This window comes from Limulus polyphemus, unplaced genomic scaffold (genome assembly GCF_000517525.1).
Source record: "Limulus polyphemus unplaced genomic scaffold, Limulus_polyphemus-2.1.2 Scaffold161, whole genome shotgun sequence".
NCBI classification, from domain to species: domain Eukaryota; kingdom Metazoa; phylum Arthropoda; class Merostomata; order Xiphosura; family Limulidae; genus Limulus; species Limulus polyphemus.
In genome coordinates this window covers 386,350-400,114 of record NW_013665771.1, presented here as the reverse complement: position 1 = coordinate 400,114, position 13,765 = coordinate 386,350, and the positions used below count along the sequence as shown (strand labels likewise).

The 13,765-nt window shown below is 30.1% G+C and overlaps 1 protein-coding gene across 7 annotated transcripts in view; it reads right to left on the bottom strand.

Moving 5' to 3' along the window:
• Positions 1-4,913: 4,913 nt before the first annotated feature.
• Positions 4,914-13,765, bottom strand: part of LOC106476959 (exopolyphosphatase PRUNE1-like) — a 33,415-nt gene continuing 24,563 nt past the window's right edge. For 4 of the 7 annotated variants that reach the window (XM_013937575.2, XM_022381410.1, XM_013937589.2 and 1 more), the window contains one exon: positions 10,145-10,836. In XM_013937575.2, the coding sequence (XP_013793029.1) occupies positions 10,462-10,836 (375 nt within the window). In that variant the 3' untranslated portion in view covers positions 10,145-10,461. Of the gene's footprint in view, positions 6,309-7,254; positions 7,446-8,529; positions 9,900-10,144; positions 10,837-13,765 lie in introns of those variants that run through there. The other 3 variants (XR_002609783.1, XM_022381411.1, XM_022381412.1) reach the window with 3 other exon arrangements.

The following is a 13,765-nucleotide window of genomic DNA, read 5'->3' as shown; positions in this document are numbered from 1 at the left end:
TAACATAAATTTAGTTGATAATTTTCAACATCCTTTCTTGTATTTTCACTGCATCTACAGATCTCAAGAATCAAACATACATCTTTACATAAATTGTTTATAATACGATGTGCATAAATATAACATACACCAAGACATCTTGACTAGAGTACACAAGACTGGTTATGGTTACTCACAATCAACATTAAGCTCTATATTTTTTATCAGTGAATACAATATGGCTTGCAAGAAATAAATTATGTGTAAGTTTCCATATAATAAAACTGAAATTTTGTCTCAATTGCAAATCATTAGAATCATTACATTGACCTATAGCTGTACTGTGATTACAATAACTTTTATTCAAACTTATTTAATAAGAACACAGACAAACATTTTTAGCATACAAGCATCATGTATTAGTTGTTGTGTTATTGCATGCTTACCACTGAAAATGCCAAACTAGTAAAATAAGCTTCTTGGCATGAACTTTCAGTACATTAGTTTCTTCCTCAAAGAAAGTATAACCATAACATATTTGTATACCATTAAAAAAAAGCCAATTTTATTTTATTTTGCTTTCCTGTTAAAAATATCCTTTCATAACTTTTGTTGCACCTTCAAATTTGTATTGTCCAGTGGTTTAAATAACAAATTCTTGTTATTTTATAATAAAGTGTGTTATGGAATCAGTCATGCTTTTTGGATATTTTAAGCTCACCATAAAAGATCATCATAATGTCAATGTTATCTTTTTCATAGACCAAATTTGTTATAATACAATAATGATAATATTCACCACAAACTACTGATTAAAGAAGTGAAAATTCAAATTATATAAAACAATTTACTATAGGTCACTGGTAAGACTCTGTAGTGAAAAGAAAAAAAATCTTTGTGTTATGTTATATGGAGTAACATACATGCTGTCAGCCAAAAATATTTGAGAAGTTTGCATATATCATTAAGCCAAATTAAAGGATAAATGCATTGCCTATTTTATCCTATGTTAAATCAGCTTGTAGCTTTGTATGTATATATGCACCTCCGTATTATTATCCAACTAACTCCTCCTATAGTTTTACAGCTAGCTGGACCAAACATATGACAGGTAGTTTCAGGATGGCCCAGAAGGTGTCCTTATCTATATAGCATAGCCTCTTCATTAAATGGGACTAAAATGTGCACAAAAGGTTACCTATGCATGAAAATGGCCTAATAATAAATTTTTAGTATTGCAAAACCCAAATCTGCCATCAGATTTTGTGTTCCTGGTCCTCCTCAGAAAGCAGGAGCACCATATTTAAAATTGTATTCCCCACTCACATTTGGCATATATGCTTAAGAATCATAGACAGGTATTCTACCAGGGTTTTTTTCTTTTGAGTACGAACTCCCTTAAAGTATCTATCATGTAACTGGGGATTATAGAGGTGCTTAAAGAATACACTAGGGCCTCTGTGAATCATATGGGGACTTTTAAACCCTCATAGTAGAGTACAGGTATTTCATGTTAATATTTCTAATGTCATTCCTAATTCATAAACATCAAGATCTAATGAGCTTTAGGTTTAACCAAACTGATTAAAATCATGTTTGATTTCAAAAACATTTCTGCACATTCCTTTCAATTACTGATTTTGAATCAGAGATGTGTAAAAATAGCATTTCAGAACTGTCTTTTGCCTGATTCAAGTCACTACTCATGATGATCATTGAACTAATTAGATGGACTAGACCACTAGTAGTCAAAAATATATTTCAAATGATAAATTGTACTTGTCTGCTGTATAAGAAACTGAACAGACATAGTGCAAGTTTTTAAGCCTAACACATCTCTAATCCAAAATCCACAAGATAAAAAAAAGTTAACAGTGTACAATGCAAAACTGAGTAATAGTACATAACCAAGGGACAGGTTTCATGCACAATGTACAAAAAATCAAAGCAGTCTGATCAATGGAATCAGAAAATTACATGGTGTCATGTCAGTGATATGATAAAAACATATTCTGTAATAAACTTATCTGTTGCCTCACACATTATTTCATAGCACTCTGATCAATGGAATCAGAAAATTATATGGTGTCACGTCAGTGACTTGATAAAAACATATTCTGTAATAAAGTTATCTGTTGCCTCACACACACACACACACACATACATGTATATATATATTCATAAACTTATGAGTTTTCACTCATTTTGTAAATGTGAAGACATAATTACGTTTCATGATTAAACATTCTGTACTGCTAACCTACACATTAACTTAAATTATAAGTACATGCATTTTATATGTGCTTTTATGTTGTTTCATGAAATATATTTTTTATGCTTGACTGAATTAAAATACATTAACTTTTGCTTATTAATAATGAAAGATTTTTAGTTTTCTGAAAAGCAGTAAACTACATATATGTTCAGAGCTGACTTGTACAATATTACATGATGCATATTGTATGCTCCCTTCTACTATTTTATGGCAGAGAATATTAGTTTTTTGTTTAAATAAAACAAATATAATCTGTGCATATATTTTAATATTTTTTAGTTAGTAAAAATAAAGGGTATGAGGTAAAAAACATGTTTACTCCTGTTACAAGTAAATAAACAATACCAGTTTTTCCCCTTGGTAAGAATTACTTGTACCAAAAACTGTAAAATATACTGCTGTCACTTTTTACAGGACAAAAATATGTAACTTTTGTTCTAACATGTTGTTAGATAATCTCCTTGTCAAAAAAAACTTTACTAAATATATATGAGAGAAATATTTTTCAGTATTTATTGACTTAATGAGTACACATCTGTCAGATTTTTATGTAGGGGCCAGATTCTTTACAGTTGGTGCCTGTGACTTGTTGGCAATAAATTTCAACAATAAACAAACAGCACACAGTCCACTTGTTTTAAAATGTTAGTCACACTGTGGTTTATCACAGTTGTATCCAGAGCTTTAAATAATTGTCTCTTTTTAGTCAAAGCCCACATAGGCTGGTTCAATTACTTTAGAGCACAATTGATAAGATGAATTATTCTTCTCAACTCTATTATAAGAATACAATCTATGATGATTTCACTTTAAAAAAGAGCTACTATACACTCTTTATGGCTAAACTCAAAATCACTCAGTCTAGGTCTATCTATCTAACAAAATTTTCTATGCATATTTACATCCTGACAGAAGTCCAGAACATTCCACTCACTACGAGATATTTTGATGCAATAATACTCAATTAAAACAACGAGAAAAATTCAAAATGTTCTAGTATCATATAGGTATCTGGTGTCTGAAACTACACTGAAATAGACTGTTCACATAGTGAAGGCAGAATTGAAATTGTAAACTGTACTCATCAAACATTAAGGTTTACTATTATACCGCAATTACCTTGCTTCAAGCTTACATATCTAAACACACAGGTATTTTTACCACTATTGAAAATCCTAAAACAAAATAAACCATTCAGCAAACTAGTAACAAAAATTTTTAATCAACTAAAAGATACCCATACAAACATATGTATATATATTTTAGATTTTTTTATATACATATTCATAAAAACTTCAAAAGAATAACTAAAAACTTTAACATTACTTGTTTCAATAGCATTAGCAAGAAGTACACCAACATATATGCTAGATTAACTTTAACTTTGTGTCATATACTATATACCACATATATGTACTTTTGAGTATGTGTCCATATAAGTATTAAAGTTTATCCTCAAAACCTATGGTCCTACTTTTCTCCATTTTTAAACTTTGTTAATTAATTTCTAGACATTCTGAAACTTTTGCTTGGATATACCTTATGTATAATGCTTAGAAAATATTTCAGAATGCTGCATATAATATGCAGCTGTATCACACAGTATAGAAAAGGAAGAAACTTGTGCTGTTTACAAAAATTAACAAATACCTGTAAAACAGTTACCACTTATAAATTCTAAAAGGACAAAAAAAGTCCAGGAAATCCTAATCTTATCCTGTGACTGAAATCAAATTTTATTAAACACAAAATTGTCATCACAACAGATACATGCTAAAAATTTATTCATAATAACATTCTTTGCAGTGAACAGTACAAAATATAGATGATCAATCATTATACACTGAAATTTAATGGCCAAATACGAAACACTTGACCAAACATGTAATATTTATAGATTTTAGCTTCCAACACTAATGTCAAAAAAAAAATATTCTTTGGGACAAGCAATTTATACGTTTTCTAATATAAAATGTGTAAAATTATAATTAAATACACACATTATAAATTGTTTGACATTAGACAATAAAACAAAATAATGTTATTAAATACAAACTCCAATATATAGGCTCAAAAATTATTCAATGGTACAGGTTGAATGTACATGTTAAACATTAGTATCAACTAACTATTTCATCAAGTGGAACCTGTCTGATAGTGCTTTGCTTTGAAATATGGCCAGAAAACAAATGAGTTTCATTTCGGTTGTATAATCATTGTTGTAAAGATGCCTATATATCCATCCATTAATGTCTTATACTATTATACCTTTCTTTCTTTCTTGCTGAGCTCGTGTAATTACGCAATTCTGAGGTATTAGAAAGATATGTCCTACATTGACATGAAGGTGTATAAAATCATTTTATATAAGCATGTTGTATCTAAAATCAGTTTTAAAAACGTAATCAACATTTGTAAGTTATCTTGAAATCACATAAAAAATATAAACTAATTCATAGCTCAAGCACTTAAACTCTTATCAATGGGACACTTCTTTCATTTGGTCCATACATATATTTGATCTTTTGTAGTCACTTTTCATACTTTTTATGCAAAGGCTTCATTCATACAGTTGAGTAAGTTAACTGTATAATAAAGAAAAAATGTGAAAAATCATTTTTAGTCATTCTTCCATAAATTAAAAAAAAACTTTAGAGTTGCAATTTAATTAATAAAAATGTTTTATTTATTAACTTTTAAAGATAACCTTTATAAAATCTTACATTTTGATTTGGGTTGCTTTCACCGTGCTCTGAATGAATATATTAATGTTTGTTAATTTTCTGAATTTTTATGAGCATAATACAGCATTCATATCCCACAAGAGAAAAGATGAAACAGTTTGAACAAAATAGAGCTAATCTTTGTAACTTCAATACAAGAGTAGTTTTACTGACTTCAGCTAATCATAGTTTATCAACCTTGGTTGTCATGGTGCGATTAATTCCCTATATCTCAGATTTGAGAAGTCATTGGCTCAAGATCTAAAAAACTAATTAAAGTCTTCTTCATTTCTTTTCAATTTTTGAAGCTGTGAATTAATACAAATATCAAGTATAAAAATATTTTATTTTCAGAAGCTATGTAATATGAAGAAAGTTTATCTCAATTTTCAAACTATTTCACCCAGTACTTTGTTATTTTAATAAAACAAAAAAAAACACATAACAGATTAGTTGAATCGATGCACCCAGCCATTACAAAGTTAAAACACAAACTTAAGAATTATACAACATGCTTAATTCTAAGATTCAAATATTATTATTGGTTTGAATGTACTGTTAGTATGGTAATGAAAAAAATATATAATGATAAGGCTTAAACAGAATTAAAGTACATTGAGTTTCTAGTAATACAGCTGAAACAAAATGTCTAACTTGAGATTGTGATATGCAGACATATCATGCATTTTCTATCTTCTAAAGTGATATAGAATTTTTGTTTAATTTTCAGTTACTTAGTTTCTGGAAGGTTATGGCAGTTGTGTGGTCCAGAAAGTTGTTACCTTTGCTTACTTCCAGTTGCTTCATTTTTTTTCCTCTAGTAGAAGACGTCTCCTCTACTTACAGGAATGTTTCAGTACTGTATGTAGAATACAGGTTGAAAAAGTTTGCACTAAAATATATTTGGCTGGCCAATTATGATGTTGACTGAAAGTGACAGCAGATCAATACTGTCAGGGAACAGTGGTCACAAGGTAATACTGTACACTGGATAGAGAAAGCAAGTTTACATTCTATATCGAGCGTACTTTTTTGTTCAGTTCTACATGATTTTTATCATGACCAGTTTGGCAGAGATTCGTTTAGAGAGGCAGAAAGCTGATGATCAATACAGGTGATCATACATATGTCTACACAGATATGCACCATTTGTTTTGTTGTATCTAAATATTGTTGTCACTGTGCTTTAATTGTGTTCAGTTTTTTAATTTCATGAGCAACTTAAAATTCTGTCAAATTAGCAACTACAACACATTCCCTTTATTTTTTTGATTGAATCTGCTGTTATTAAGGGGTTACCTGTCTGGTACTTCTCAGGAAATCAGTTTTACCTGAAAATATCATAAGCAAAACATTTATTAATGAAGTAAAAATATATTTTGAAACTAAATGGTTAAGTTAGCATTATATTACTTCTCATTTCACCAACATACTATCAAAGTAATGAGTTTAAAATACTCATTTTACAATGTAGTCTTATGGAATTCAAGTTAAAAAAGATGACTGGGTTATTTATTCAGGTGATTTGGCTTGAACAGTACACAACTTTATAAGTATATGGATGTATCAACAATGAGATAAAAGCAAATTTCTAATTTAAACAGGATGCTATACATGTAAAGTTAATGGTTTTGTTTAAAATGATAGTTTAACTTAACAGATATTAGATGACTTAATAATAAGATAAACACATTGACCTTGAAATGATAATATGATTCAAACAATGCTCTGGACTAAATTACAATACATTTTGTAGCATATGTGATTGTATTGGTAATGTGTTAAAAAACTTAAAATGTTAGATTAATATGTGTATAATAAGATACATAATAAAGTGAAACTTTAAATTTGATGTCACAATTTAATTATTTTTCAAACTACTAACCACACTTAAATAATTATTCATGTTTATCAATGTGTACTTATACACAGTACAGAATTATGAAAATATGTATATATAAAAACACTGGAGAGTAAGTCTGCCTATTACAATTGTAAGTAACTTAAGTTACATCTGTTTTTGGTAAATATATATATATATATTTATACATGGTGTATTTGTTGTAATACTTAATATATATATATATATATGTGTGTGTGTGTATGTATGCAGGAGAAAGACTACAGTAAAATGAATAACTAGTTTGTAATGTAAACTGTTGCATGTTCTTCTTCAATGAAAAAAAATAAATCTTAAACCAACGTAACATGATGGCCTGATGAAAAGTATAATTATTTAGAGATACGTAGAGTAAAATATAAATATTTTCTGCAAACCTTTATGGTAGAAAAAAAAATTTCCATGGATTAAACAATATTGGAAACTGTAGAAAGAAGAAGAAAATCCTCAATATTATAGAACTGTGGGGAGGATAAAGCTTTCTAACCATTGAATCAGCTATGCCTTTCTTACATGGAACCTGGAAACCTTGAATCAGACAGCTGGTATGTTGTGATACTGCTTCAAGCTAGGATAGATGAGAAGCATTGACAAGATGTTAATAGCAAGATTGAGATTGCCTGGCATAACTGACTTTACAAGTATATTGGTTACCAAGTGGAGTATGTGGACAGACATACTATGTATCAGGAGGACCAGATTTATCTGGCATGATTATTGTGTGGAAACCAATATTGGTTACTGGTTATCAGAAGACTTATGTTTGTGTACGTTATGTGCTTGTAAACAAGAAACACTGCAACATACTATTATGGACTGTACGTTTGTAAACCTTTCATCCAAAGGAAAAATACAATCCTTGTGTTCTTCTGGATGCAAGAGGCAAATGGTGTTGGCATATTTGGACATGATGACTTTGCTTAATGAAAATTGAAATTAACCGAAAGATGTACCTTCTTGACGGATATTCAACTTCTTTTTGTAATATGAAATCACTATAGTTTTGTGTTTAAGCTACATTTAATTTAGACTGGATGTAACCCCCTTTTTGGAGCATAAGCTCATAGAAGTCAAGTAAATTAGATTTATATTAGTAGCTGTATTTTTACAATATGTAAAAGAATTACACAGAATGGAATACATATTCCCTCAGCCATCCAATGATTAACTATGTGTTTTTGTTCATCAGGTAACTTGAGATTCCAAGGTATTACAGACACAAGTGAGACATATGCATATGTAGTCATTTGAAATGCACATGTTGTTATCGAAGATAAGGTAATAATACTTACAGACTTTTGTATAAGTTCTCCAGAAGTTTTATTTTATATCAAATACATAGTATAATGTTTTCAAAAACAAATGTATTCAAACAAAGATGCTCATAATTTACAGAAAATATTAGGTCATCAAAAAATTAATGTCGTGTTTTGAAACACTTTCACTAACCAACTCCAAAAACATACATCACATATAATAGTTAAACAAACCACCTAAATGTCACATTAGTGTAGCCTATACAATGTGTAAAGTTTAGTACATTTGGCATGTAATGCTGTTTGAATACAAGAAAGGAAACAATGCCCCTGTTGCCACAAAGTATATCAAAGAAGTTTATGGAAAAGTTTTGAACGTTTGTAAGTGTCAACGATGGTTCAGCAAATTTCGTTCAATTTGATATTGATGCTCTGAAGACACTTGTTGAGTCTAGCCCAAGGCAACACACTTGTGAAATGGCCCTGAAATTACATGTCTCTCATAAAACAATATGTAACCATATAAGGAATATAGAAAAACTCCTTAAGGAAGGTGTTTGGGTGCCTCAGAAACTCTCCGATGATCATTGTTTCGAACATGTGAACGTTGCTTTATCTCTTCTGGCTCGTAATGCGCATGAATCATTTTTGGATAGAATTGTCGCCAGAGATGAAAAATGGATTCTCTATGCGAATATTAAATGCCAAAAACAATGGCTCAGTCCTAGAGAAAAACCACTTCCGACCCAAAAACCTGGACTCCATCCATAGAAAGTGATGCTTTGCATTTGGTGGGACATCAAAGGAGTAAATGATTTCAAACTCTTCAATCCACAGCAAACTGTCAATTCAGAGATCTATGGTCAGCAACTGTAATGATTAAATCAAGCCCTTCATCAGAAACACACTTCACTCATCTATCAAAAAGGTGTTCTTCCACTCCACAACAATGCATGTCCATATGTGCCACGTTTGACACAACATCAGATTATAGAGTTGGGTTGGGAAGTTCTCCCCTACTCACCAGATATGACATCATCAGATTACCATCTTTTTCGTTTGCTGCAACACCATCTCAATGGTAAAACATATGCAAACGTGGAAGGTGTTAAAGAAGACATCGACATGTTTTTTACTTCAAAGCCAAGTGATTTCTCTAATCAGAGCATTAACAATCTGATTGTAAGATGGATAAGAATGGAGACTATTTCATTTAATAAATGTTTGTTTTGATATACAAGTCATTGGTGTTTTTCATCTAAAAAAAAGTGACATTAATTTCTCGACAACCTAGAACTGATAGTTTATAAACTTTAAGTACTAGAAAAAGGAAAAATCAAACTGAAAAAAATTTGAATCAAAGTTCTAACTGAAATGTTCAAAATATGATAACTTTATTACTTTCTCCTAATTAACAAGATTAAGAAAAGAAAGCCAACACTATGAATGGTAACTAAAGTTTAAAATTTTAATTCTGAAGAAAAAAAAACATTTCTGAACAAAGCAGTGCAAGGAAAAGAATGAACCTCTGATTAAATGCTAGCTCATCGGGATTACTGTGCACATTGGAGGATGAAATGCCCTTCTATTGGTGAAGGGCTATAGTCTAATGATGATTAATCATAGAATGGTGCAGTCCACATTAATAAGTGTAGGGATGGGAGCTTTATTCAAAGCTTGTGGCTTGCACAAAAGTCTTCTCAGCAATGGTGTGAGGTAATAGCCCTTTGTTTTGCAGAGAGGTTAGTAACTGTTTCTGAAAGGTACTATGAAAAAGTATTGATTGCATACAGTAGCATACACTTGTTTGCTATATAAACTTTTACACAGCATTTATTTAACACTAATGATATTTGGAACTGGATAAGATTGCAACAGTAATAATATCAGAAATAGTGTAAAGAACAAGTATTATAGTATTATTCTTTTTGTAGGACTGGTAATTCCTTCAAATGTTTACACTAGAAATTAACAAGATGTATGTACACTACATATATAGCACAAAAAAAGATTCACATTATAAAACAGGAGTTTTTAATCACTATAATACATTGATATCATATTCAAGAAACACAAAGCAACTTTTTTTTGCAATCCAAGATGTATGAATTTAGGTATTTTTCTATAATGACAGAATTGAGAAATATCTTCAATAATAAATACATAAACTCCGATGATATCAAACACAATAACAATTATATACTGTCATAGTATTCAACACAAAAATTCTGCTAGCAAACACACTGTGAAGCAAATAAAGGTAATTTTATATTTAATGATCATATAACTATGTTCTTACAGAATTCTTTCTTAATTTGTTACTTTGGTTCATTTTAAGATTTTGAGAAACTTTAATAAGAAAGTGAGCGTGGTATTTGATTTTGGTATAAACTTATGTCTTGAAAACATAGATACTGAAAGCTTAGTTTTATGGTTGTGTTTCAGAAATGAAGTAGGGACTCTGGTGAGTGCATTTGTGTGAAAAGAATGAAAAAAATATGAACTAGAGGTAGGTATTTTACTACCTTTAGCTGAGTGGCTACTGACAGGTGATTCTTGGATAAAAGACCGCACCAAAGGAAGTACTACTTTTCTTGATGCTGCTATATTTCTCTGGTTGAAAGACATCAAGTCAGAAATTCCCAAGTGTAAAGGTTCTAATTCCAGTCCTGGATCTTGGGCTCCTTTTAATGTGTTCACTATCTAAAAACAACAGTATGTTTCTTTTTGTAAAGACATACATTATCCAGTTTGAAAAAACAGTGAGTGAAGTTTACCAATTTAATTCTTTGAATATATTAAAATCATAAACTGTCAATACATTTGTAATTCTTTTATGCCCAATCTTCATATTAGTTCTAGGAGGACAATTTTTACCAAATAAATGAAACCCATATACCACTAAAATCTGTTGTAAATCTATATTAATATACTAAAATGACTATCAATTTTGAAGTTAAAATCAGGATGTATGTAGATACAAATATAAACTCAATTACTTGTATAGATTTTCAACCAGACTCATCTAAAAAAACCTGATTTTTCACTATTATGAAAAATTAGAAAACATTTTAAAATTTTCAGAAGTCACTTTCATATATTTTTGCTGTCCAATTATTATTATCTCTTATGTGTAATTTGTCCTATTATTAGAATGATGTGGACTTCCTAGTTGATCCTATTCAACCAATGTCTTCTCAACAAAAATATTAACCATTTAGTTTTTTAAAAAAGCTATATTTTAAAGGTTACCTCGTACAATGTTTCTATAAAACGACCAAATTCTGCATAACTAAAGTGACCACAAATTGGTGTTTGATATGTAACGGCTCTAAATAAGGATTTTAAATATCTACATGTTTCTGGAATGATCTTTAACTAGGAGCAAATTAAGAAAGAAAAATGTCACAGTAAATCACAGTTCTTCTTCTTCAGAAATAGAAAATATTTAGTTAGCAAAAGGTTTTTTTTTCTTTCCTAACTCTGAATTTAATTCATTTACTTAAATAAGTTATCAGACAAGTGGATTAGATCAACCTTGTGAGAAAATTCGAATTGTCATTGGTATAGAGCTTATGTAAAATACAAAAGTTTTGGGTAACCTCATAAAACAAGAAGAATATTCACAAAAACTTTTAACAAACGTAGGGATAAATTATTGCAATTGCTTGTGCCTAGGTGTAACATACTGAATATATATTTAATTTTTTGTTTAATAAGAATTTTGTTTTCTTGATTAAAATTATTAAAAAACAAATATTTAATACCTTTTCAACCATTTAAATTACAAGAGGTATTCAGAAAACAACAACAACAGGGTATTAGTTGCTGCAGGTCAACCATATCAAGTTGAAACAAGAATATATACATCAGTCAGATGTCATTTTTCAATAAAATCCTCTTTATTAAAATGAGATAGTTTCTTTATCATAGCAGCTCAGTATCATTCAGATGTGATATCATAAAAACCACCTGCATACATTTGCTTCAGACCTTTAGTTGTCCAGATGTGTTTCTCCACTCAGATCATAACTGGGAAGACTACAAAGACAGAATTCACAGAACACTGGGTCAGAACTGTATAGAGGATGTGGAAGAACTGTCTAAATGAACTTTCAAACAACAAGCAATATGGGATCTAGCATTATCATGTTGCAAGAGAACATCCTTTATTTTATGACAAGATGCTTGATGTTTAAAGTGCAAGCAAACTTCTTAAGTGTTACTGTGTAGTGTTTGTACACAACTTTTCTACTTTTTTTTGTTAAGAACCTTATACAGAAAGTTGTTCAAAACAAATGTCACTCACAGTAATTGTTTTTAATTATGCTGCACACCTTTTATTGTGGACAGGTGCAAAATATAATGTCACTAAAAGTGAAATTGGTTAAGTGAAATTTACTTATGTATAACATATGACAAAGAAAAGTATTTTCCTTTGCAAACACCCTTTGAATTTTACTGTAACTTGTTCTGTAAATACATGGTTTTTATTTGTTTTTGTACATTGACATTAAACTGGTAATGGTATAGTTAGAAAAGAACAGAAAGTGATTAATATTCTTTGGCTTAATTTTTACATTTTATAACGCCATTATACTTTATAGTTAAATTTTGTTTTCTTCTATTTTAGAAGAATTTTACAAGTTGATTTTATTGTGTGTGATATTGGTTATGATCTAATAACTCTCTTTTAATGAAAGACATGCATATGGTGAGTTTTTTACATAAATTCTGTAATCTTTGTATGTCCTTTGGAACTGTTGATAGGTTAATTAGAATTTTTCTATTTAAATAAATATCCTATATTATTAGTTTATATTAGGTCATCAAGTAATTAATGTCGCTTTTTTTTAGATGAAAAAACCCGAACAAAACATTTATTAAATGAAATAGTCTCCATTCTTGTCGATGATGCTTTTTCATCTTACAATCAGGTTGTTAATTCCATGATTAAAGAAATCACTTGGTTTTGAAGCAAAAACATGTCGATGTTCTCTTTAACACCTCCCACATTTGCATATGTTTTACCATTAAGATGGTGTTGCAACATACGAAAAAGATGGTAATTTAATGATGTCATATCTGGAGAATATGGTGGGTAGGGGAGAACTTACCAACCCAACAACATAATCTTGTGTTTTGTCAAATGTGCCACATGTGGACATGCATTGTCATGGAGAAGAACACCTTTCTGAAGGGCATTTCTGATGAAGGGCTTAATTTAAATATTCCAGTTGCTGACTATAGATCTCTGCATTAACGGTTCACTGTGGATTGAGGAAATTGAAATGAATTACTCCTTTGATGTCCCAAAAAATACAAAGCATCACTATCTGTGGATGGAGTCCAGGTTTTGGGGTTGGAAGTGGTTTTTGTCTAGGACTGAGCCACTGTTTTTGGCATTTAATATTCACATAGAGAATCCATTTTTCATCACCAGTGACAATTCTGTCCAAAAATGGTTCAAGAGCATTACGCACCAGAAGAGACAAAGCAACGTTCACACATTGGAAATGATGATCATTGGAGAGTTCTTTAGGCACCCAAACATCTTCTTTATGAAGTTTTTTCATATTCCTTAAATGTTTACATATTGCATCATGAGAGACATGCAATTTCAGGGCCATTT